This window comes from Antennarius striatus, chromosome 3, assembly GCF_040054535.1.
Source record: "Antennarius striatus isolate MH-2024 chromosome 3, ASM4005453v1, whole genome shotgun sequence".
NCBI classification, from domain to species: Eukaryota; Metazoa; Chordata; class Actinopteri; order Lophiiformes; family Antennariidae; genus Antennarius; species Antennarius striatus.
In genome coordinates, this window is record NC_090778.1 from 15,361,972 (window position 1) to 15,389,816 (window position 27,845).

Sequence of the window (27,845 nt, forward strand, 5' to 3'; positions counted from 1 at the left end):
GCATGCGTAATTAGCGGCGCTAGCGGAAATAACGGAGATAGCGCCGCTCGCTAGCGGAAATAGCGGCGATAGCGCCGCTCGCTAGCGGAAATAGCGAGCGCCGCGAGCGAGCAACTAAGTTTTAAGTTTTAGCCTTTTTTCCGTAAAAATAAGAACGCCACTGTGGCTTCACAGTCTAAAAACCTTGTAGCCAATCTGGAATTTACTTCGCCTATGGCGAAGTGGCGAATGGTTAGTGTTGTAAAATGTTGCTTTAAATAATGCAAATTAGAAATAATTTGTAGTGGCGTGTTGCATTTGGATTTTTGAAGTTGATAACATGTTCCGTTTGTAGAGTTAAAAAAAAGTTTAAAATTTTGTTTATGTTCATGCATTACAGTACAGTATTTTCTGCACTATAAGGTGCACTGGATTATAAGACACATATAATAAAAATAAATTGAAATAGTTTAAAAAAACTAGTGGCTGTAGTTGCGCTATCTGTCCACTAGCTAAAGCATTCATGACTGAGTACCTTTTATCAACTGTGAAATACCCCTATTGTTATTTCAATGAAGCCATTTCGAGCCTCATCAAGGAAACCTGATCACTTGATCACTTAGGCCCCATCCACACGATGCCGGAACTTTTTGAAAACGCAATTTTTGTTGAGTTTACGCCTTCCGTCCACACGACAACGCAGATATCCAGAACGAAGACGCAACTTTTTGAAAACGCTGGTCAAGGTGGAATTTTTTGAAAACGCTGGGTCTGCATTGTTGTGTAGACACTGTATCAGCAACTTTTTCTATCCATGGGGTGTGTCCCTGGGACCAAAAGCGCTGTGACGTCATGCGTGTGACCCGTATCTACCTGTACAAACGGAGCTAAAACTGGCTATTTTCTGACGTATAACAGCTCCACGTCGAAGATGCGTTGATAAACATGCTTTGCACTTCAATATTTGTTCGTCTGTTTCTTTATTTATGTGTCATAAAGTTTATATATGTATTTATTCATTCATTCATTCACGTTCCTCACCAAAGACGCCGAAGCTAGTTCTGGGTCAGACCGGGACGCGCTGCCTGCTGGTGGGAGAACTCAAGAAGTCAACACGCTTGGGTTTTTTCCTTAGCTGCTGAGATTTACTGATAAAAGTACTACAAAATACTGGAGTACAAAATTATCTAAAAAACATGGTCAGTTTTGATTTTATTTCTATAGCTCTCAGTGATGTGCGGTGAGGTTCACGGAGGTAAGAGCCAGACAACATGGCGTATTTGCAACTCTGTCCGGCAAAGTACGGCATATTAAAAAACTTGACATTAAAAACTGGCTAAATTCATTATGAGTGGATCACTCAGTGCAAACAGGGTGGATTATTTCCTGATCTGAAGTTCGAAGCAGATATTTAAGCTCCGACGTTAGTCTTAGTTTATTAATTAAATATTGTTTCAATCGATCGGTAGTCCAGTCGGAGGTGAGGTGAAGCTATTTGCTGCTGCACTGTGTGTCCTAAACAATTTTTTAAACAGTTTCTCATGTCAGGCTGCTAATTTACTGTCAAATTCGTCCCTGTTTTACTCATAGAAATGACTTGAAGTGGGTGTCTCACCGCCGTGAATCTCACAGCACGTCGCTGCCAGACAGAATACTTAAGCCTAAATGCCCCCCCCCCCCCAACGTGTTGTTTCAGGTATCAACTACATTTGCAAATCATTTGCAGCACACCAGACACCTTTGTCTAGCAGTTACTCGGCTCTTGAAATTTCAGAAAAGGGTGGAAGTTCAGCTTTGAGGGTCTTTCATTCACTTTTATGCCAGTTTGTCCGTGTGTTTCCGCAAACTAATTGAATGGACCGTCACTACATTCCAGAACTGACACTCGACATTAGCATTTTTTAGACCAATTAAGTTTAAAGTAGGTTATTTCCGGTGCCACAGTAGTTGAGAAATACTGAGATCAGTCAGTCAGTCAAACTTTATTAATAGAATTGTTGAAAATTCCCTATGTTTTGCTACGGAATCGTAACCAGACAGCGGTGGTCTCTGCAGACTCCCGTCTGCCGTCAGACATTATGTCAGTGAGAACGCACTTCGGTGACACCCCTTGACTACCGTTGTTAGGAGGTGTAGGCCCTAGTACCTTGTGAGGGTGCCCCTGGTGGCGTAGTGTGGCATGACTGCCGGCTTTCAAGCGATCATGTTTTTGACCAATATGTATATTAATCCATATATGAGGTGCATCGGACTATAAGGCGCACCGCGAGTTTATGAGAAAAGTATAGGCTTTTAGGTGCGCCTTATAGTTTGGAAAATACTGTACTTATCTGAAAAAGTTATGATAGGAATGCAGTGAGAAAAAAAACATATAAGCACAGAAGAAGTAGTAGGAATTAGAGATGGATATTATATTTTGAAAATTATTAATATTATTAAGCAATTATAAAGCAGTAACAGAATATATAACAGTATATGTTGTTTTGTTGTTAAAAAAAACTGCTGCCTTCTCTCTGAATGTGTCCATCCCAGTACGAAAGTACTATATCATCGATAAAACAAGAATAAATATTTGAAAACTGATGCAGAATTCAATATGAAGGAGGCACATTTGCTGCCAAGATTGGTTGCTGTAGAGACTGTGTGGTAAAGAACTCATGCACATATTGGAGTAAGATTAACAGGCATTGAACAATCTGCTCTTTAAACATTTCAGAAACTGACAGAGTGAGTACGTGTGGGAGAATGGTGATAAATCTCTGCAAATATAGATACAATGGTCCAAGTAGCAACCAGACCAAAAACATCGACTAACATTGCTACCAATAACCTCACCTGAAACTTCTCTGCCCCAGTAGGCAATATCGGAAACAGATCTTGATTCCCTTAAATTGGAGATTCTGCTCTCACTGAAAACCCAACTGCATGTCTGAAATTCTGTTTTGAAATGAAGTAATTTTTATAGTCATCATTTTACAATAATGACTCTGAATCATGGTTGTTTCTGTTCCTTTTGGAGCTCAGATTGAAGATTGCATACATCAGACCTACTAATTTTATCCTATGAAGATTGTCCCATGATTCTTCAAAAAGCGAACATCAAGCTCTAACATACTCACCAGCCTCTGCCTTCAATGATGCTTTACGTTGATATTTTTTTGTACAGTTGTCTGTTCCCAAAAGGTAAATTAAGAGAGCACACTCTAGTTAGTAGTTCTTCAATCGAACACATGCATACATATTAGTGTGTACAGGCCCACGTAGCACACGCACACAGACAAAGGGGCCTGTAGGCATGCAATGGGAGGTAGAGTGGCAGGCAATTCCTTCCTGATGCGACCCAAATAATAAACTTGTAAATGGGGGACGGCGCCTTGCTCAAGGGAGCCTCGGCAGTCCTTGGAGGTGAGCTGACGCCTCCCACTGTCAGCTTACACTCCGGGTAGCTGGGGGGCAGCGGGAATTGAACCGCCGATCTTGGATCATTGGACAACCTGCTCTACCGCCAGTGGCTCAGCAGCTAAACACATTGCCTGAATGTCAGCCCACATTTTAGATTTATTATCCATGATTTACGCAATGACCCGAAAGGTCATTGGTTATTTCAATGAAATTAGGAAATTCAGAAGTTCAGCTGGAGCTCAAACAAAACACAACTTACTTCATTGTTGGCTCAGCAATGCCCCAGCAGTAAATACCTGTATTTCAAAAAGCCTAATTTAAGTCATTCTTATTTCAGGAAGAAGTTTTTTTACCTTGCTTCTTGAGAGACATCAAGCTTGGAATGTGATCCGCTCTAATTACGCAGATGCGTAATTACACTTATCGGTCATGAGCGATGGGTCGTGACCGAAAGAACGAGATCGCGGATACAAGCGGCTGAAACGGGCTTTCTCAGGCGGATAGCTGGTGTCTCCCTTGGAGATAAGGTGAGAAACACTGCTGTTCGCGAGGGGCTCGGAGTAGAGCCGCTGCTCCTTCGCGTGGAAAGGAGTCAGTTGAGGGGGTTTGGGCATCTGGTGCGGATGCCTCCGGGGCGCCTCCCTAGGGAGGTGTTTCTGGCACGTCCAGCTGGGAGGCGACCTCGGGGCAGACCCACGACCAGGTGGAGGGATTATATCTCACCACTGGCCTGGGAATGCCTTGGGATCCCCCAGTCAGAGCTTGTGGATGTGGCCAGGGAAAGTGAAGTTTGGGGCTCCCTGTTGAAGCTGCTGCCCCCGCAACCTGAATCCGGATAAGCTGTGGAAGATGGATGGATGGATGGTAACACAAAAGAAAGCACACCACATTTACACTTCTGCAAAGAATATTGAAACCGAATATTTATAAAATTGTTATGTCAGAATGTATGTCTGAGCTCAGAGAGGCTTTGTGACAAAATTTAGAGTCCAATATAATATTGGGTTTGAATTACTTTTAATAACACTACGGACATTTTCTATGTCCGTAGTGTTATTACCGTACTTCCGTACCTTGGAACTAGGAAAGCTCGAAGAGTTATTGTTTTTGTGATGCCTATTGTACCACAGAATAGTTGCGCACAGAAATAAACCATTCTTCTCACGGTGTCATAGATTTCCAACCTTTTCCCGTTCTTTTGAAAGGCAGGATGGGAGCAGCCATTGCCTCATCCTGGACCATGAATATCTTACACTTCAAAATAACCACAGGACCTGGTGGGTTGATGATTTACTGGACATCACTAAGGGTCACACACCCTCTCGGGAGCATTTTCTACTAAACTCTGGCTGCCAGTTATAACTGATTTGTATTGTTGCATCAAGGGCTTTTTAGGAGGAAATTTGGCTCTGGCTGTTTGGAGAAAAAAGAATAACTTCCTGTTAGAGAGGTATTGGCTCCTAGGCCTTTGTGTATCATCTATTCCAGGAACTTGGAGTGAATTTTTGTTGGACCACATCCTTTCTTGTGGCTGCTATTATTCAGTAGTCATGTCCATCAACTTATCCCCTACTTACAGCCCTAGTGCCCGCAATATGTCTTCTATGTCCATAGTGTTATTACCGTACTTTTGTACCGTAATTTTCACCGATGAGAAAAATTCCAATATTGTTAGAAAGCTGGCAATTCCGGGTATGTGTACATATAGTTTTATTTTATTGTATTTTATTGATTTTATTTATTTATTTAGGGACATGTTATTACAACAGACTTCACTTGCATCACATTTGCAACATCAACAACAACATCAGACACAGACAGAGTTTTAAACATATCCCAGCTGTCAAGCATGTAACCTGCCATAAAAGTTCTGTCCGAGCACTGGCGCTCACCAGATCCAGCTCGTCTGGTTCATATATGGTTCAGTATGGTAGTCCCAACCGTGTGAAAGAGGCTTCATGATGATACACCCAAAGTATCGCGAGATTGCTTCTCAATACCATAGGTCTTTGAAAGTTTGCTCAAACTGAAAAATTCCAACACTGACAGAGATCTGACAATCTGAAAGCTGCACATGTGCTTTCTCTCAATATATAATGTCTGGTATATATGTTAAAGTAATTTGAAATGGGCGACATGGTGGCGCAGTGGTTAGCGCTGCTGCCTCACAACACGGCGGACCCGGGTTCGAGTCCTGCTCTGTGCGGAGTTCGCATGCTCTCCCCGTGTCTGCGTGGGTTCTCTCCAGGTTCTCCGGCTTCCTCCCACCTCCAAAAGCATGCGCTTCAGGTTGATTGGCCGGTCCCAAATTGACCATAGGAGTGAGTGTGTGTGTGAATGATTGTTTGTTTCTATGTGGCTCCGCGGTACACTGGCGTCGTGCCCGGAGTGTCCCCCGCCTCACGCCCTGAGACTGCCAGGATAGGCACTGGCTACCCCGCGACCTGCGTTAGCGGATTAAGCGGGTTGGAAGATGAATGAATGAATAATTTGAAATGGTCCAGGCAAAACTTCAGCTTTGACGGAGTGCAAAAAAGAGAGGAAAGCAAGAGAACAGAAATAATGAGCAAAAGGTTTCTAAAATCTGTTTGTCTGTTTTGTATTGATCTCGGGAAGACCATCATGAACAATCAAAAGGCCGTTCCACTTTGTACAGGAGGAAAGCAATTTGGAGGATGCTTGTTTTTTCTTTTTTGCCTATGCATATAGTTACATTTTTCACTGCTTTTTGCATATCCAGAGTCCTAGACTCAACTTACTGCTGATTATTCTAAACATGTATTATTTCCCATTTCAAATGTCAAAACTTTATGAGCAATGACAAAATATATTCTCATAAAAGCCGTGAAAAAATAAATCCATTTTTGTATTTTTCTTCTTTTACACTGCTGACAATTCTATATAATGTGCTATTATCATTAAGCAGATGTTGGAGAGTAAACTTCAGGTACTCCTCGGAAAAGGGACCAAAGCTCTCAGACTTAGGGTAGTTCAGTACCATTTTACAGCCATAATAACAAAATGTGGACAAATAGCCATTTTAGTTTCAGTAGGTAAAGGGTTATTATATATTTAGACTTTCTCAGTAATTCTCTCAGAAGTGTGGCTCCATGTAGTGAAGTTTCAACCATGCTATATCAATCTGCAGATAGACTCAGAACTGGGTCAGATTCCTCATAGACACAACCAAAGCAGTGAAAGGAGAACTGACAGAGAAGGTTCAGGCAAGCCACTGATTTAAGGTTAAACAGATCAATTTTGAACAAAAGACAATTTTACAGAGAAAATTGGTAATATTTTAGATTAAAGCTACAATGGACGAAGCCAGGAAAAATTGCAGTTAGAGGTTGATTTGTGACCCACGTTGTTTTAACAGTGCTGATAGTTGTTAGAGTAGGACACAAGTATGAAGGTCAGAATTAGTCTGAATTCTGAACAAGCTTGCACACAATCTGCATGCTTACTGGCCTGTAAGCATGCAGATAATGGGAGGCATCGTGGTGGGCAGCACTCAAATGCAGCACACCATATGAGCTACTTGTAAGGGGACGGGGCACCCTTCAGTCCCCAGCCCAAGACCTAGTGGACTTAGCTACTTCTGCCCCTAGCAGATGTATGTATGTGTGATGGTAGAAAGTTCTAATCTTATAATTGGACCCTCACCCTTTTTTTTGCTATGGCCAAGTGGCCAAAAAACATTGAGACATTGCTTTGGTCACTTAGTTGGTTGGTTTGTTGATTGTTTTTTTCATTAAAAAACCAGAAAATCCTGCCAACCTGCTAACTCTTCCAAGAGATCATGCAAATCTGCTGCTATTTTTAGTTCATGAACCGGTAAGGCATGAGATCACATATGTGTATGTTGTAGATAATTGTGCTTACAAGTCTGTCAATCAGTGGTGTGGCATAGCTTACGACTCTGCATAACATTGCAGTGTCCTGACTGGCTTACATTCCTGTCAAAATCAACTTTTTTTGAAAGGTTAAACTGTTTTGAATGTGTGAGTTTGTACGTAAGGGTATTTATGAAACCTGACCAAAGTGCCCGCTATTTTCAGAAGCAGTTGTTGAAACTGATGATTTTAACCTAATTTGACAACTCCACTATTAATTATTGTAAACTGCAAGTTTTCAGTTTAATGTGTAAGACAGTTATTTTATGTCAGTTATTTTCTTACACGTTTTGGAAAACAAATTAATTATGATGCAGGTGCAAAAGACTTTGTAATTTTTATAATGATAATAATTTGGTTTATATGTAATACTAACAAATTAATTTGAAACATTGCTGATATATGATGAGTTTTAGATGAGATGAGCTTCACATGAGTGTTGTCACAAGTTGAGGGAAGGGTTGTGTTTGGACATGCGGAGCATTTTTGAACGAGCTGCTGATTTAAAGGCCTGTGGCGCCATCTATTGCCACTGAACTGCTGCTACTAGTGAAGTGCAAATATTAATGTGAACATCAATGGCATGCTTCTTGTTCAGACTGCAAATGAAACCAGCTGCATGTTGTCAAGAATATTGGAACTCGAGCTGCTTGTTAATTTATCCATGGAAGTCCTGAACCATAAAAAAATAATAATTCAAAAACAAATAACAAAACGAAAAACTAATATTTTGAAGCTTGTGACAGATTAAAAAAAATTCACAGCACTTTGCATATATGAGCTCTAATTGTATCATTTCTGTGTCGTGGCATTTTTGTGTGTGCAAAATGCAAATGCATGTGTCTGATTGTATACAACTGATTTTTCTTGAAAAAAATATGTATCAAATATTACACACTACAGAATAATGTGGTTAACAGGAGCATCTTTTTTTATCATGTCAGGCCACTCTTGGCATGTTGCTTTCAAAATACTGTATATTTTTTCCTTGATATTGTTATATCCTGACACAAAGTTAATCTGAATCCAATGATTTTATCCTGAAATCTTGCATCAAAACAAAGATTTATCGTTTTAGAATAATATCAGTGGTAAATGCTCAAACACTGGTTTTTCAGCAGTGATACAAAGAGTGATATAAAGCTATCTGTGAATAAATTCATTTTAATTCATTTTTGTCTCAAGTCAGTCCTGAAAATTTCCTCATTTGTCCTCTGGATGGAGCCATGTAGTTATTGATCAGCTCAGATGTGAAGTTTGTATTGACATTTTCCCGGGGATGCAAACTTTAGTTTATATCTTTTTGTTATTAGATAAAGCATATTCTGTTGGAGATTTGTTAAGTACCAGCCAATGCAAATCATATGCTGTGATATTGAAGGTCATTGAGGTTATTTGACTCAGTGTAGGACATGTTCTGACAGTATGTATGTGTGCTCTAGCTGTGGTTTGTTTCCAGAGGCATTTACAAAAATTATCATAAGGAGATGTTAGAACCTCCCTGAGATGTTCAGGGCAAACTGAAAGTGATTAATTTATTGTGGTAATATGTAATGCGATATAAAACCCACTTCAAAGACTGCAGAATTTAATGGGATCTGACTGAAGAAAGATCCCCATTTATTTATTCCTCCAAACTTATTTTTTGAGGTTTATTGTTGATACTTAAATTTCACGCTTTTTAAATTTTTTTTAATCTAAACCCTCTCGATTGTAAATTATTAAGCAATATGAAAATGTTTTTTTTTCTTTTCTTGATACTATACTACATAAATTATGGGGATTTTCACAAAGCACAGCAGATATACATTAGTACATCATTTAGTCTTCTGAGAGAAATTCTCTATCAGGCAGACATCAATGCTTTCTCTCTACTGTATTTCTGTAGCACTTTGCAACATTCAGTCTCTGCCCCTGTCCTATCAACTTACACACCACTGATAATGCAGATAGTTGTCGTCTGAGGAGACAGGCCTCAAGAAGAGCTTCGACTGCATAATGCAATGTCACATACAGTGTATGTAGGCCTGTGATTTCTCATGTTATAGTCGACCTCTGTTCTTTCCTGTCTTTGACTAAGTAAGTGTTTCCCTCGTTTTTCTAGGTGTGTTCATCTGTGTCTAAGAAATTTGATTTTGATATCAATGTAGAATTTCTTTATAACACAGTTTCTTGAACTAATCTTTTTTTTATTATTCTGACTAACTAGGGGGCTATTTCACAATAATTGCTGTTGTGTTATGTTGAGAAAAGTTTGCATTCATCGTTAACAACAAAGTTTGACCTTTCACAGTTGCATTTTGATTTGTCTAAAAATCAGCAAATTCCATGAGAGTATTTGTTCATCCAGTAGATGTCAGGATAATGCAGAGCATACACAGAGATGGGCTCTGTATGGATGTGATTGCATGAAGTGGTCCCTGACTGAAAGGGGTTTCACATTTGGTCACTTCTCAAGCTTTTGATGTATGTTAGGTTTTAATCTTAGTATAATTATGCATGTTTTTGTGGTGGAAAAATAGGACTGTCCCCTGTTTTAAGGTATATGAAAAGTTTATATTGGAATAATGTATTTATTTTTAATGCAATTTTTTAATTTAAATTATTTAATAATAAAAATAATCTAATGCTGATAATGATAAAATTATTATTTACCATAATTTTTTTACCCCCTGGCAGAATGAGAGCCAACATAAAGCCCTTGTATTTTGACAGAACATAGCAGTGTGTAATTTGACATTCCCTAGGTACCTACCATAATGCTATTTTACTAGAAGGTTGACTGCATCATACCCTGTATCACAAGTCCTGCTACTTTCATCTATTTCAGACAAACTACCCGGAACGCAGCACTGAAGTAGCTTTCTGTCACAACCTATAACAATGTAGCTTTACAACATGTGATTCTGTGAGGCAGAAAGCCCCACAATTGTTTCAAAAGAGAAAGCGGCAGCGAGCAAGACGTGGAGAATGTGTGTTAAAAGAGATGATCTGTATGCTAAGCAAAAAAATATAAATATATTTTTTGTGCAGCTCTACTCCCCACTATCATTTGCTGTCTGCATCATCAAGTAAAAGAAAAACTTGCCATGACTCATGACGGATCAGTTAAAATACTGAAACCAATGCCTCACCCAGAGAATTATCCACTAATCACAGAGCAAGGAAGCTGTCACCTGTGGGTAATTCCAAATGTTTACATACAGAAAATTCTGGGAAGGCTTTGTGCAATGTTTTGGAGCATATCTGTGGAATTTTTTGACCATTCAGCCAGGATACTTTTTGTGAGGTCAGGCTGATGTTTGGCAAAGGGGGCCTGACTCTCAGTCTCAGTTCGAGTTCATCCCAAAGGTCTTTAGAGGGGTTGAGCTCAGGGCTCTGTGCAAGCCAATGTCTTTAAGAACCTTGTGTACTGGGGTGCAGTTGTCTTGGAACTAAATATGGCCTGAAAGCAGTCCCAGAAAGTAGATAGTATGGTATATTATGTTCCCAAATGTTGGTGTTTTAAGAACTCCATTGGAACTAAAAGGCCTACGCCAACTCCTGAATAACAACCCAATACATTTATCTCTTTTCCATCAAACTTCATATTTAAAAAAATGCAGTCAGGCAGGTACCCTTCTCCTCGAATAGACAAACCCAGCTTTATGCATTGGATAGCCAGACAGAAAACCAGAACCATGATTCATCACTCCACAGAACACTTTTCTCATATGGTGTGATACTGTATGTCTTTTGTCCCCTTTGAAGTAGAAAAGACATGTGGAGTCCATTGGCTTTAGTGAAAACCGCCTTGTGTGGGATTTTGTTGTGCAGTTTGAAGAGTGGTAGCCTACACAGCTCATACCCTTCTCCGTCTTCACCATCTTTAGCACACATGCACACTACAGACATATTACAACAGTGACATGTTCTGTGTGCTCCAGTTTTTGGAATTTGAAATGAAACAATTGAGAGTGATATTTTCTTTGATTACAGTGTCTTTAGTGGAGTATTAAACTTTGACTTTTTCATGTATACTCTTGCTATCCTTTGGGACAATACAAAAGTGATCAAAGACATAAAATCCTAATGGCATCTTCCCTGGTTCTCCTTTTGTCAGGTGTCTAAGATCAGTGTCTAAAGGCATTGTAAATAACACTACTACGATACTACACACTGTTTGAGAGAGTTTTCATTGGGGCTGCCACAAACAATTATTAAATAAACGACTAATCACCATTTTTTTTTTCAATTAGTCAACTAATTGGATCATACGTAAATGAAATGTAAAACACCTTACTGAACCATCATGAAACTGCTCTTATATAGTCATCTTTAGTTTCCAGCTTTATAAATCGTTTAATGAACTATGCTTGTTAAACTATGCAATTGTTGAACTGTGTAGCATAAAGTGCAAACAGCTAAGTAAAATATTGAAATGGCAGTGGAAGGTACAGCAGCGATTTCAAGAGAAAAACAGAGATAAAAAAATAAACCAACGCATCGACTGCTAAATTAGCTGTCAATGATTGTAATAGTCGACATAATTGTGACTAGTAAACTTATTGTGGCTTTAACATTCGTCATTGCTTTTTTATTTCAAGTCCATGGTGTACTGAGTTATACAACCAAAACAGTGTGTCATCATCCTAATTGAATGATTGCGTGCATTGCATTATGTCTTACATATCATATCTATCACAGCTGAGCTCTACCAGCCCTCTCTACCTTCTTGCCAAAGTCAAGTTCTTACCTGTACATTAAGCAAACAGATGATAAGCATACATTCTGGATTCTGCTGTGTACGCATCTTGCCAGATGATCTAAATGATCAGAAATGATCTCTCACTTTGGAATTAGAACATCTGTTATACCACAGTTCAGAAATAGATAGATGGCTGGCTGCCTGCGCTGAGCTTTGCCTTTATCAAAAGAAGTTTACACCTGTAACAGATGGAGAAGGAAGGGCTATCAAAAGTTCACTTTGGTGGGTTAGGACCAGGGGAAGGCATGGTCTGGTTGTGATTTACAGTTACATAATTACTTTGAGACTCTTATTTTTGAGAAGTTTGCTTTGCAGGAGAAAACCAAAGGTTGGTTGGTTCCAAAAGCAAAAGTGTTGTGTAAACCATTCTTGGGTTGGTGTTTTGATTGTTTTTTACTCAAAATGGAGGCCATTTTATCAGGCCACCCTTCAAAGCCCACACCAACCCCATCTCTCGACAATTAGTTGGGGTGAATGGGTTTACACGAAGAGTTGAGGGGTAGTTTGTTAAACTTGCTGTCCATAATAGTCAACCTACACAGGACAGTACTCCTTCAAATGGTGGATACACAATATACCTGAACCGAGCAATATGCAATGATTGAGGTATTATCCAGGGGGTTGGGCACATTCCACCGACAATGATGCGAGGTAAGTGAAAGTGGATTCGAGGTTTTTGATGCTGGCTCTACAAAGAATCCGCCAGTCACAACTGAGGGGCCTAAAGCGTGTGATTATTAATTACTGATGGCTTCCCAGCCTTTGAAAATCAGGGGGCCGCTGACATCAGATGTGTGGAAGAGGCAGAGTAGCTAAAGGCCTGTCATTACCATCACAGAAACAATGTTCGAATTTGGCTGTCATGCATTTTTGCCTAATTGACCTTTTTGATGCAGTTTTTTTTTCCATTTGGTTTTTAAGGGGGCACTGATGCCCCCCGCTCCCCAGTCTTGATGAGGAGAACTTGGTGGGCTTTCAGCTCCGCCCAGCAAGAACCTTCCGGAGGTTCTTTTGATGGCAAGAAAAGCCACTGGAGACAGGGGCCTCTTTCGCCTCCATCTATGTATCGGCACCATAACACTCCATTTCTAATTCCTGACAAGACATGAGAGAGGAGGTAAATCAATGTATGAAAGGCATACAGTGTGTGTTAAGTGAATATATTTGCTAAATGGTGTGTATATATGCTGAGAGTGCTGCATTTTAGTGTGTTAGGCTGCAGTGAAAGGGGAAGCCAGGGATCCACAAGCCACATGAGGGGGCTCCTAATTTACATAATTAACTGTTGACAATAACTGTGCTTAATGAAGGCCTATTGAAGTCATTGACCCTTTAACACAGCCAGCCCCTGGGAATGAGACAGGGACTCCACCAGCAAAGGTTAAAACAATGTGTCTGGTTAACTTCCGACAAACGTGCCGAAACGCCCCAAAGTCTCAAAGATCCACACTCAATGGGAGAGGTTATGGCACGATACGACCCGTGATTTCCCAGACCTGAAACACCACCCGATGCTGCACTTGGCATTTAATCCCACATAATTATTTTTTGATTGACAGAATTTGCTCATTTACTGAATTTTCTCTGAATTAGGTTAATTTAATAACAGATTTGGATAACGTTATTGGATGGCTTATTTTTGATACCTGGGATCTCTTCCCTCGAATATTGCTTACATTATTTCAGTTGTATGGACATGGTTATGGAAACAATAATAAAAGTAATGTAGGATTTTATTTTGTTAACAGGCTCTGATTCATTTTTGGAAAAAAAAAAAAAGACAGATGGTTTCACTTCAAATGTGTCCCACTTCTGTACTTTTAATTGCCTCTTTACTTTCTTTGTGTTGGTCGTGTTTTGTTTAAGTCTGAAATCACACAAAAAGGATAATATGATGTTGAATTAATTTTTTCAGCAACATCAATGTCACACTCCATACTATTGTCTTTACGTGCCCTAACAATAATGGTTAAAATTATATGGATTTTGTTACAATATATAGTATTCAAATAAGAACAGGCACTGTGGTATTATGCTTAACTTAAAGTTAATTGTAGTTCGTGTAAATTATAGGAGCACGTTGTATTAGAGTAGTGTGAATACGTCTATTTTGAGAGAAGGGTGGCACCAGACACATTTGGTCATTAAAAGTCCAGAAATCAAGTGAACAGTGTGTACACAAGAGTTCAGAGAGCTGTGGCCTGCGTGTCTGTTGTGGAACTGGACAGACCACTTAGTACATTGCTGCGATCCGTTTATAGACTTGTAAATAGACTCATTCACCACTAATTATTGTGTAAAAGCTAGTGAAATTTTATGGCATTTACACTCTATTTTATGAAGTTTAAGGATTATTAATTGAATAATTATTTCAATGCTGCATTCCAGTGACCGAACTTTAATTCATCTGAATGGACAGTCTGTCTGCACTCAAGACACTGAAAATGTCTTGACTTCAGAGGAGATACTGTAACACTTACACAATACAACTGTCTCACACAACGGATTAAAATAGTGTGTTTTGGAATAAGAGTAGCATTCAGCTTGCCATGGTTACCTGAAGGATTTCTTTCACCAGCATAAATGTGTGGTAATAAGTAGACAAAAAGACACCTGTGAGAACAAATTGTCAAATATAACAACATAGTCTAGAATCCACTTGTTGATGTGTTATGACTAATTTCTGCTTATGCTGCTGAAACTACTCGGCGCACCCTTGATGTCTAACACTACCCTTTTTGCAATCCACACACTTTGACGTGTTCAATGGGGTCACTGGGGACGTTAAAAATAATCAGTTTTGTCCGATTTTGTTTGTTCGATGTGAGGAACTGTTAACTCCATTAATGAATTTATATTTCACTTTTGCTTTGAGAATCTATTTACCTTGAAAAAGTTTTTCCAGTTTGCCCTCCAAAGTCATCGACCTAATTCTTTGCTATTGCATAATGTATAAACAGATTTATTGTTCATTCTGTTTTTGTCTCAAAGGGGCTTAGAAATGGCCGATGAGGAGGGGTCTTTCAGTTTTAATGGCAGTGTTCTTAAGCTTGAAACTTTCCCACACTTGTTTTAGGAAGAATGGGGGCCCTAAGATTTGTTCTTATCTAAAATTATATGTCATCAATGGATAGATGCTGTATAAAAATGTTCCATAACTGATGTAAATGTAACAAGTATCATTCCCATCCACCCATCCTTTTTATGTCTGTTAGATGGGGCGCCCCCCACCCCCCTTGGTTCTTGCACATTGGTTTCAGGGCGTTCAAAAGGGGGCCCTTGAAGCTTTGATCCTAACATGGATGCGGAAAAACATCTTTTTGCCCTGCACTGTGCTCAGGAAACCAAAGATTTGCCACCGTATGCTAATTTAGCCATGCTAATCACCCTTTCCAGTTACAAGATTTATATACCGTAATGGCTCCCAGCAGCCCCCCTGAATTCAGTGGCCCCCATATCTGCCATTTGGATGTCCAGTGGAGAAAACTTATCTTCTCTCTGTGAATGCAGCTGCTTTGCCACAATTATAACCTCTTGCTTTCTTCTGCAAAACTACTATAACAACAAAACATTGCTGTGGGTGGGCCCCTTATTGGAGTCACTCCCATTTTCTACTTAAATATACTTTTCCATTAAATGTCATGAAACACACAGCTCCAAGGTAGGCTCCAGACAGACAAATGTGTCAAGGGGGAGTTTGGCCACTCAAGTCCTCTTAGCATGTCTAGTGGGCCCGCTGGTTGAAATTATATTTCTCCTGTCAAAAACTTCCTCATCAAACCCATTTCATTTTCTACAAATTATAAGTGAATACCCTCAGAATGACTGATTTTTATTCTTGAAAAACATATAATTAATTCTCCAATCTTTTATTTCCTTTGCAATAAAATAGCAAAATTTTTAATGTTAATGATATTTCAAGACATGGAACCTGTGAACATTATTAATCAATAAGATAGTATACATTTATTTGAGACCAAGACCATCTGAGTCTGTGCTGTGGTCATTTTGCCAAGATTTTTTTCCTGATTCCAATTCCTATTCCTATCTTTTGATTTAAGAGGAATTTCACCACCATATTTTTGGTTCTAATTATTGATGCTCCTCAGTTCTGGAAAAAAATAGGTGTAGTGTCAAATTAGACCGCTTGCTTAATTGCTTAACTTGGACACAGTTGAAGATAATTTAGGGACTAATAAATGTAATAAAAAATGTTTTATTCTATTCTGATTTCTGATGGAATGAGACTTTTGAATCTGGTTCCAAATTGGAATCAGTGCAAAACCCAAGCTTTGGTCCACACCTGGTCCCTCTGAGTTGGACAAATGTGAAGCTTGTGCAGTGCTGGCTGAACACACCAGAACTCTTGGATCTGTCTCAGGTTCCCCTCTAATGAACTTGAGTCCTGCATGTTGAGAGTAAAAAGAAAAAAGCCTCAATTCATCATACTTTGTGAACTTACTGACTCTATTCAATAAAACAAATGATGTAACAATTAAATTTTTAGGTTTGAAGTGTTTGTCTTCTTTGGAGGGGACACCAAGAGTTCCATCTTGTTATTTTCTGCTATTCACCAGTCATGTCTGGATGCTCTGTTCATCAGGTGTTTTTACCCTCATGACGACTCATTGTTTCATTTTAGACCTAAATTTACACACAGCTTTCAGACAGTTTTCCCAAACAGTTTTTTCAATAAATTTAGCCCACACTAAATTGTACCTTTCGTGGAATTTATACATATTTATTCATGGTCAATTGCATTTGTCAAAATAACAGTTCTGATAATCCCGATGACACCAGGGTTTTGAGAAACCCTGTGATTTACATTGATAAAACCAAAGAATAAGTTTACTATTCTTCTGGCTGATTTGTCTTTTTTTTGTCTTTCTTCTGGTCTGCCCATATATCCACAACATGATTATCTCTAATTTAAATAAACTTTTCTTCGACATTGGAAGTCTGTTTGAAATCCATCATCGTAGTATGTTTACACTCATATTGTCTAGAGGAAATAATTTCCTTGTGTTCACACCAAACATGAGGTGGATCAGAATAGCAATGGTGCTCACAGCCACTAACACCTGGTGATGCAGAAGAGAACTTGAACTTCTGGAAGAATAAACGATCTGATTCCTCTGATCCAGAGCTGTTCAGGAGCAGGACTTCAGTTTCATAATGTACACAGCTTGGTGTGCATGATGATTTTGTAATGTACAGTAAATATTAGGTTATTGTTTCCAAAAGAAAGAAATTTATACAAAATTATTGATTTAATATGATACTAAATACCTTGGGGGGAGTCTTGAACCATATTTTTTAAAAATTCACATAAAATGAACATAAAGAACACTTAGTAACAAAAAGTCAACCAGATAAACTGAAACAAAAGATTGACAAGGTTTAACATGTGCATTGGATTACTTGGGCAGCTTCAGTAAACATGTGTATTGGCATGATACTGTATCAGTCTTTTTTATAACATGGAAACCACAACATGCTGAGTTTGCTCAAAGTATTTCAGAAATTATTTTTATCTGCATTTTTTTGCATTCATTGCAATCACTTTTAATCAAATGTATAGTAATAGAGATATCCTTTGCATTGTTATTTTTTTAGAACAGTTTAATTTGTCCAAAACACATGTTTTCCTGTATGTGTGGTAATGTTGATGAGAGCACTGCTCTCTTACAGCATGTCCAAATGGTGCTGCAGAACAAACATTCTATGCTGCAGATTAGGACCGTTATAGACTTTTCTCTGACCAGACAGTTACAGCCTCCTATCATATTAGCGTTGTCCAGATTTATGGTAATAGTCCACAACAATTTTCCTGTCAGTGACATCAAGATTTACAGCACTCATTCCCCCTCATACCACACAAAAATAAACATTCACATATTTGCCATCCTCAATCCCCTTTTATCCTATTGGATTTTACAAATGAACCCCACCCTTCATCTCTCTCCATCTTTTATTTGTTAGACTCTACACATTGCTACTGAAAAACTCTCGCCTACCACCACCCTCATTCATTCAGTTGGGAGATAAGTTGATGGTGTAGCTGTGTGTATGTCAGAGAAGTTAATGAGAAGTCTGAAGCCATTAGGTTCTGTAGTCTCCTTCTGTAAAGCATCAAGACCCCAGCAAAAAAAAAAAAAAAAGATCCACTTAGGGTGGCAAAACCACCCAAACCCCCTCTACTTGCCCAACAATAGGGTTGTGTCAGGGTTTCCTGTTAATCCTTTGTGATGAAACTTGAGCGTTTCCAGCGTGAAGGTTTGTGGAGAAGGCTGGGGTAGTGGTACACAGAACTTTTGGAGGTGGGGTGGATTAAGGGGGAATGAGGGGGCATAGATACTGAGTGGTTGAGAGTTTGGATGGCGAAGATTTGACATAATTGGTGGCGGGGGTGCAGTACAAGTTTAGGGTGGACAGAGTCCCTGTATGGATTATTATCACCTTATTTTTCATGACGTTTTCAGCGTTCTAAGCCCTGTGGAGAAGGCTTCCTAGCAGATATCCTGTCCATTTTAACCCAAAACTTTTTTTTCCAAGACAAGCCGTCTGCATTTGATTAGATCTCCTCGTCAACCGCGAGCCATGTCAGACTAGATAGTAGAGAATTACTTCAAAAAAAAGCTGGAAGAATAGGAAATTCTGATTCAAATGCCTGCCCTGTCTAGACCATGCTAGTTCTGTCAGATGAAACTCCACTGTCCGCCTCTGTAGCAGCCAATACTTGTCTGTTTCCCTGTCTTCACTGTGATCCATGCTCTGTGGGAATGTACTCGTATTTTTTTGCGAATGCAAAATGTTTATAGCAACATATTTTGTACTAGAATGTGCATGTTTAATTCAAATCCCTCAGTTTTTGTTGCTGCTAGCAAGTTATCAAAATGTTTTTCTTCTACTTTTGCACTGCACTGGATGCAGTGTGTACCTTCAGAAAGCTGGGGGGCGCTCTGACCTCATTCTGTGCTTTTCTCTGTGTGTGTCTGTGTGCAATCAAGATTGTCTCCTTGTCCAGACACCTTAGTCTCAGGGCAATAGTGTTCGAGCTCCGAAACGAGGGTCAGAAAAACACACAAGTAAGATGAATGAATAAAGAGCCGGGGGGTGGTGGTGTGTGTGTGTGTGTGTGGGGGGGGGGGGGGGGGCAGTGAGTGCAGATAGAATAATAGAATTGTGTTGCTCTCCAGTAAAAGGATAATGTTTCTGCAAAACTGTGACAAGCAAAGCATGTCGGGCTTCCCCACACTCAAGCAGGAGGACAGCTGTAAAAGGTTGGGGGTTGCTTTGCTAACGTAAGTACGACATGGCCTACTTCAAAATACGAGATGCTGAGCATGTCCAAGGTCATCTTATTTTTGCTTTGTGTCTGTCATTGAAGCTCAGTATGTCTCGGTGATATCCTATTTAATATGTTGTGGTCACCAGTTAACATATTCACGATTAGAAATATTAGTACCAAAATGGATCTGAATTGTCCAGCCATGGAATGGGAGTGATGCAAATCCTCTGAATGTTCCAGTGTACAGTACCCTTTGATATATATGTGTGTGTGTGTGTGTGTGTGTGTGTGTGTGTGTGTGTGTGTGTGTGTGTGTGTGTATGTGTGTGTGTGTGTGTGTTTGCACATGGATCTATTTCTGATGCAAGGGTAATGAATGGCACCTGTTTAGTGTCCTTAGTTGGCCATCATTTTTAAAGTGCAGTAAATCTTGTATTTCATCGCCCGTAGCTACAGATGAAAGCGTGCCACAATGCTTGCTGCCAAATCCACTTTTTGCTGTTATCTTGCAATTAAGTCTCAAGAAACCAAGCAATCATGCATGTAGTGACAAGCGTCATGCCTACGGTATCATCATGCCTGCAGCCTCAGGGAGGAAAATGTGCTCCCAAAGAGTCAAGAGATGGTAGTGGTTCTGGTTAAAATCCTTGTGCAGGAGGGACTATAAGTCATCAGGTGGAATGGAACAGTCAAATATCTTTGAATTAAATTTGTTTTATGATATAAAAAAGAATAAAAAGATGGAGGTGATGTGAAATGCTAGCAATCCAGACCTGTAGCAGTCTGTAGTTGGTGCAGTTACAACTAAGCATGGGAAGGGTGTAGTGGGTCTCCTTGTGTCTAGCATGTCACTCTCACCCCTTAACGAGAATGGCATGCAGTGCACCCAGCGCAACCCCTTCCCTCACTGTACTAAACCACAGTGTCCCACCGTGCACCCCCCATCCAGCTTCAAAGCGGAAAATAACAACAACAAGGGGGAGAAGATGAATGAGGATGAATGAATGTGCCCCTTCCATTCCCCTTTCCCCGCACACCCTCTGCAGCTCCCCTACATCCCTCTGCTCTTCCTTCTATCCCTGACAGACTGCCTTCATGCATGCCCTTCTCAACTCCCACCCTCCACTTGCCCCTGGTTTTGAAGGTCTGTGTTATGACTGCGGCTGGTGTGTATTACACACATATCTGTCAGCACCACTCCTCTGTCAGGGCGACCATATAAAGGACTGTCATTTCCAAAGGTCAGAAGTGAGCCCTGCACACAAGTGTTGTCCCGACACTTGGTATGGAAAAATAAAAATGGCCTGCTTACCCGTCCTTGTTCCATGTCTGTGGTGGGTAGGACTCCCAGAGGCAAGTGTCTCAGATGTCCTTTCCCTTTTCTCTTGCACCCCCCCCCCATTTGCTAGTTCCACTGCCGTTGAGAAATCAAGACACAGCATGTGTAAACTGGCGGTCATGGTTTGCACCATGGTATGCCTATCTGTTGGATATACTGGATGTTAATGTGATGCTGCAGGTTTTAGCAGGCATTATTGCACACATTAGCACCATTGCTGCACCTAGAAAAATAGTTGAAACATATCAGTTGATGTGGAGTAAAATGTGGAAATGGCCTGGTCTTGGATAGCCAATGCATCTTCATCACAGTAACACATTTCCAGCAATGTTTTTCCAGATTATCACACATGTGTGAGTCTTGTGTCCACTTTAGGGAACTCACTATGGATGTAGTTGCTTCCTAAAAGCAAGCTCTGTTTTTCAGTGTTTTGGAATGAAATCCACTCCCAGGGCGGATAGTTTTCAGCAAAACTGAGGTATAATTTCCAACAACTGAACACCCCCAAATGATTCTGATTGAGATCCAGCTCTCAAAGTGGCAGCCTACTGTATTTAAATGGACTAAACCAATGTCATCCACTTCATGTGCATAACTAAATGGCCTTGTTTCTGTATTAAAGTATCTTTTAATTGCATCTAGCAATGTTTTTCCAGATTATCACACATGTGTGAGTCTTGTGTCCACTTTAGGGAACTCACTATGGATGTAGTTGCTTCCTAAAAGCAAGCTCTGTTTTTCAGTGTTTTGGAATGAAATCCACTCCCAGGGCGGATAGTTTTCAGCAAAACTGAGGTATAATTTCCAACAACTGAACACCCCCAAATGATTCTGATTGAGATCCAGCTCTCAAAGTGGCAGCCTACTGTATTTAAATGGACTAAACCAATGTCATCCACTTCATGTGCATAACTAAATGGCCTTGTTTCTGTATTAAAGTATCTTTTAATTGCATCTTAACATATTTCAAATCAGTTGTGTGAATAAGTATGGAATTTGCAACATTTTGATAAGCATTATGGTGTAAATGCATTCCTTGTTACTATTAGCATATGTGAAAACAGTTTGTTGGGGTACCTCTGACATGTGTCTGACAAGTCGTTGCCCATTCTCCTGTCATGACATGTCCAGAGACTGAACATGAAGTACTAATTTATTTAGTGCAGTGGTAGTGACTTCTCTCTAATGGGGATTTTTATTACTTCCAAAAATAGAACAAAAAATAAAACATGTACAAATGCATAGTAAACTCAATGGTGATGTTAGTTAGGCTGCATGCTGTAGCAGGCAGTGTAACTTGGAGTGCTGTTTAAAAGAAAAGAGAAATGGGAAACTGTTGTGATTATTTTCATTTTATACCTGCCACTGGTTTACCAGTGGCTGCGTGCATGGGGGGCAAATATTCGGAGCTAAAAAGATATCCCTGGTAAACCAGTGGCAGTGTCTTCTGTTCTAATGTGCCTGAGCTCTGGTCCATGGCCAGGACGCCCACTTATGTCATCCATTAAATGTCTTTACATCTTTTTCAAATTCAAGACTGGAGGCTGTTTTCTTTCACTTTTTCTGTCATGCGTCATTCACGAAGATATTTGTCTGAATAAGTGCAGCCTCGCTGTGTCTTCAGTGATACTTCTGTTCAGCAGTGTTTACTCATTTACATAAAGGCCTTGCTAATCAGCTTTCACAGCAACAGTGAGGTAATGTCTCGGCAGGTTTTTCAGGGAAGCACAATTTAAACATGTCCAATCCTATAAGAGGCAGACAATCGATAAAGTCTAGCAATTGCTTTTTATGTCGAGTGTTTTGGCGAGGAGTTGTAAGGTTTTATTTGTTTTTCCTGCAGACTGTCCTCTTTCAATTTCACAAGTAGTCTCATCGCAGTTTGATAACAGACAAGGAAGTAAAGCTAATAAAGCTTCCGGCACATGTTCTCTCTATGACGAGAGTATTTTTATAATTCTGTTCATGTATATAAACTCATTGTGTATCACTCAAACTTCATTCAGGGAACTGCTGATTTTGCATTCAGTTTTCTGTTTTAATCTCAGCTGTCTTTCTGGATGCCTAAGTAGATTTTTGGAAGTCGTCATCATTAGACCTTCTCATATGCGCTCACAGTCTCAGTAACTCCTATTCCATTGAGTGTGTGTTTAACAGGGGAGTTCCATGTCTTGAGGTAAGCTAAGGCCTTTGGACGTATTTATTTTGCTTCTGTGAGCCTTTTCAGTAAGCTGTTCTCTTCAATCTTGTGCTGTCAAAGGGCCACAGGTGGAAGCTTAAGCGTCTGTCTCACAGGCCCCGGATGTTCATTGGTATATCTTCTTCTTCAACACTACATGGGAAGGTAGTGACAGTGTGGTTTGTTTTGTCATTCAGCTCTAATGTAATCAGTGTCACGTCCCTGTAAACTTCCCTGTTGTTATCCTTATCACATAAACTGTGTTCAGTAATAATCACATAAAGGTGATGATTAAAAGTCATTCAACTTCAGATTGCTTTATATTTGGACCTCATAGCAACTCCATCTCTCCATATTTCAGTCTCTTGCTTCCTTACCTGTCAATCCCTTTCAGCTGTGGGATTGACAGCTGAGCTGAAAGGGAGATTAAACCTTGTACAAGAGTTACATGTGGATTCAGGGAGGGTGGGTGGGAGGTAAAGGTGACAGGGGTAGAAGAGAGCAAGAAAAAGAATAGTATGACCTCATCAAACCAAGTTTTTACATGTGTTCCCCCTTGTGACACACGTGTGTTTCTGATCTTACCATTTTTCTGCATGCAGAGAATGTTTCCTGTTTGAGCAGACTGACGGGTTCACCAAGGAGTCGGGGGGGTCAGGTTGCTAAGCCAACGTCTGGTTCTGTTGAAGCAGATTCCCCACATCTCCATCAAACAGCAGCTCTGTTTTGGCATGGCTCTGAAAACTGACCCTGGTGGTCATTGATGTCTAGGGGTATGAGGAAGAATTGAGGCAGCAACAGTCAGCCCTTTCTCACTTCCCTCCGGATTGTAAGGAGTAAAGCCTGTCTCTAAGTAATTGTTGCTTGTGCGAATAGTGTTCTTGTTCATTTGGCATCATTAGTCCCAAGACAGGAAGCAGGGTGCTGTTAAAACAAACATGTCAATAGGAATTTTTGTAGATAATATTAAGCCAAAATCCTGAATATTTGCCAGAAATACTTAAAGTTGACACATTTGTTTATATCTGCTTCTCCCCACTGAGTTATACATTTGTAATGGCATGCCCAAGCACACCTGGAGAATGTGCGCACAGATGTGGAGCAGTTCATGTACACTTTGAATGTTTTCCTTCCTGTCAGTCTTTGATTGAACAGAGTAGCAGTGTGTTGAACAGGATCATCCCTTGACAAGAGCATTAAGCAATCTCGTGTTGATGTTCTTCCAAGTGAAATGTGATATTGTGGATGGGAGTGTGTGTATATGTTTGCATGCGTTCGCCTGCCTTGTCCAGACTGGTTCTTGTCTTGCTAATAAAATAGATCTCATTTTAGTTGTGGATACTGATCTCTCTACAGAAGTTTAAAGACCTCATTCACGGTTCATACTGCATTTGCCCCTTAATGTCTCACAGCAGGCCCTCAGTGATTCATGGACTGACAGGTCTGCCTCCGACCGCCATAAGGGCCCAGTCAGACAAGGTTTACACACACACCACAAAATTATGTTGCGCCAGTATTCACATTCATGTAACTGTGTTCAATGAGTTCATTAATGCTTATACCTTTTTTAAGTACATTCTGGTAGACTATACTGTAGTAACATGTGTTGGCTTTTGTTATGGATGGGTGTATCTTTTCAATAATTCTTTGATTGTTGGTTTGTTGGACTGCAAACGTGTCAAAAATGTATCATGTTTCATTTAGAGATGGGCTTCTCTTTCAAAGATGTTATTTGTAATGATCATGGTTGGAGTAATTTCTTCACTAAGAAATTAGTTTGCGGCTCAGGTGCATTATGGCGATATGTGATTTTTCCAGTCTTGTAGTAAGAGATGATGGAAAAAATGTATGTTACCAAATTACTACAACTCTTATGTAAAAAAACAAGGGGAACACTTTTTAATATCAAAACCATAAATCTGTAAGCTTGCTCATTTCTAAAAATAATTTAATGACTATTTCAATATCTAGAAATCAATGGTCATCCCTAGTGTATGTCATATCTTCTATGTAAATGCTGAAATAGAGGTAGCTTCATTTATGTAATGTTTATAACTTAACTCTATACCATTACCTCTGTTTTCTTCATGAGACCCAGGAAAGGATCATTGAAATTTTATTTATGTAGTAAATATGTGACTTTTCTCAACATGAACAAATGATCAATGCCAATCTTTTAACATTGCTAGTTTTCCAGCCAAGCTGTGGCAAGCATTTCTTGCACTGTGATTGCCTAATCTGAGTGAATCTTGGAAGACAAAATGTCAAGTCATTTGGACCTGGCATTACATCAACTGATATTATTGATGTTCTTCATAGACCAGACCTGTTTCTACATGAGCTAGAGTTTCCTTTTCAATGTTATGAAGATAATGCTCATAAGAGTCTTGTGTACAGCTTGCCGTCCATCCTCAGTTTCTTCTTTGTTTCATTTGCTTTGTTTTAGTGTTTCCGGGCACTTTGCTGTAAAGGACCACCGCCACCAAGACCAGAGTATGATGTGGTGTGCATTGGCCTAACAGGTGCTGGAAAGACAAGCCTACTCTCACGACTCTGTAATGAGGGGGGCGACAACATTTTACCGACAACAGGTACATACACTGCACACTTGGAGGATTATTTCAATTGAAAATGTGTGTATTGTCATAGAAGCCCCTATATACATTATATCGGTCTCTTTTCTCTTGTGCACACTTTATTTTTTTAAGATCATATTGTCATCCATATGTATAATACTATCCAGGTATTACAGTCCTCCAACAAAGAGGATAATGTCTTCAGTATGGCTTCGAACTCCCGGCACTACTGGCAGAAATGCTCTGCTCTATCTCACCAGTCAATACTCTCCATCTTTCTTCCAGTCAAATGGAGGCTGGTGTTAAGTATGTCCAGAAGAAGAGGCTTTGGGGTTAGCACATCATTCTACTGGTAGTCAGCATTCTGCTTTCCATATATACAGACACTGACATTCCTTTTTCTTCGCCTGGCTTTGTCAGCAGTCAGCTTTGACATGTTGCAGGAGTACCATTTCAGAATAAGTCATTGTGCACTTTCACCAGGAGGAGTTACATAAAATTCCTAAATGTGCATCCTGTATTATTGTGGGGTTTTTTTATGGCAGGGGTTGTTTAAGTCAGGTGTTCACTCAAGAGAGTGTCTCCTGTGGTTTCCCCTATTTATTACTTTATGATTTGTTGCAGTGTCTACAGAAAACGCTTTTTATTATTAGTTAATGTAGCAGTTAAGTCAGATATTCCAAAAAACACAATTTGTTGTCCCTGTCAGGTCTCCTCCTGTGTGTGTGAACAACGTGTAAATTGAACAACCATGGATTGACAGATTAATGGTTGTTCAATTTATACGTTGTTCACACACACAGGAGAAGACCTAAGTGGGACAACAAAATGTGATTTTCCAAATATCTGACTTTTCATTATGCCTAAGATGTCAGTTATTACTGCATTCACCTGTTGGTTTAGAAAAGGTACACTAAATAGCGCACGCGCACGCGCACGCGCACGCGCACGCGCACACACACACACACACACACAGACACAGACACAGACACACACACACACACACACACACACACACACACACACACACACACACACTGACATTACAACAATGGACTTTTTTTCCCTTCTTCTCAGGTTTCAGCATCAAAGCCGTACCATTTCCAAATGCCATCTTGAATGTGAAAGAACTTGGAGGTAAGAAAGTTATTTCTTAACTAAACATTTTTTTGTAATCCTGGTCAGCAGGTTCACTGCATCCGTAAATTGGGAGTCACATGACAGATAGTCCTCAACCTACAAACATATCTGCTGTAAATATTGAATGAAGTACTATTCCCTACAGGACATTAAAATAAACAAAATAAAATACTGTAGTACTGCAAGGTAACTTTTACATCTCTACCTCTGCTGAATGAATTTCTATCCTTGGAGGGTGTGAAAGCTAAGCCAAGCTTTAATCCACTGACTTATTCCACTACACTTAAGAGAATGACACGCCGATGTGATTCCTGGTAATCAAAAGTGTGACACTCCCTTTTATGCTTGATTACTCTGTTTTATTTCCATTAAGTTCCTCAGTTAACTCGGCCAGTAGTTAACATAAAATGTCAAAACATTCAGAAGAAGTAATACGTAGAACATTCGTGTTGTGAGGCAACAGCAAGACCCTCTGTACCACTGTGCACCCCATAGCAAAGTTACAATATATTTTCTTAATGGTTGGGGAAGCGCTGAATTACATATTTAGTTTTATAATTTTACACTTATTACATAAATGTGCTCATTTGCTGTTTGTTTTAAATGTTTTTTTTACTTTGAGATAAAGGTTGATTTGATATCATTCATCTCTCCACATGAACCATTTTTTTGTTTCAAATAACTATGAATGAATGACGCATCACACCTTTCGGGTCACAGCTGACAATTGACGTCAGACCTGTTAATGTGTTTTGAAGTGGCTGTGCTATCTTCGCCCTCTTATTCCTGGAAATACACAGCACTCGAGGAAGCCATTTAATAAGCACACACGAGGGATCTTGAGGTAGAGGTTTGTAAACAGACCAACGGCAATGGGAAGCTCCCAGCCCTTAAAGGGAATCTAAAGAGAGGTAAAATGTCGGCACTATCCCTTCACCTAAAAGCAACACAGTGACAAATTGAAATCAGTTGGTTTGTGAGGCATTGAAATAATTTATGTTGTCTGTGCACTGTATGCTTATGACAGGTGCAGTTCATGTTTTGAAGGCTCATCCACCCCAGCCTCCTGAAAAGATGAAAAAATACAGGGCACAGATTTCGACACTAACACACACAAAGAGGCACTGGGGGACCACCAAAGTGGGTGCTACCAAATTTGGACAGACTGCTTTAGAAGGTTTTCAAAAGAGCTTTTTCTGGATTGGTTCAAAGCCAGTCTGGTGGGACATTATTGTGGTTGGAAAAACACTGGTCCCACGCATGACATGTTTGATTTAGATACATTAGTATAGGCAACAA

At 39.8% G+C, this 27,845-nt stretch overlaps 1 protein-coding gene across 3 annotated transcripts in view; it reads left to right on the top strand.

Moving 5' to 3' along the window:
- The window catches only part of LOC137592145 (ADP-ribosylation factor-like protein 15), a 95,460-nt gene that overhangs the window by 10,089 nt on the left and 57,526 nt on the right, over positions 1 to 27,845 (top strand). For all 3 annotated transcript variants that reach the window (XM_068310071.1, XM_068310070.1, XM_068310072.1), the window contains exons 2-3: positions 25,277 to 25,421; positions 26,484 to 26,543. In XM_068310071.1, coding sequence (XP_068166172.1) covers positions 25,277 to 25,421; positions 26,484 to 26,543 — 205 coding nt within the window. The remainder of the gene's footprint in view (positions 1 to 25,276; positions 25,422 to 26,483; positions 26,544 to 27,845) is intronic.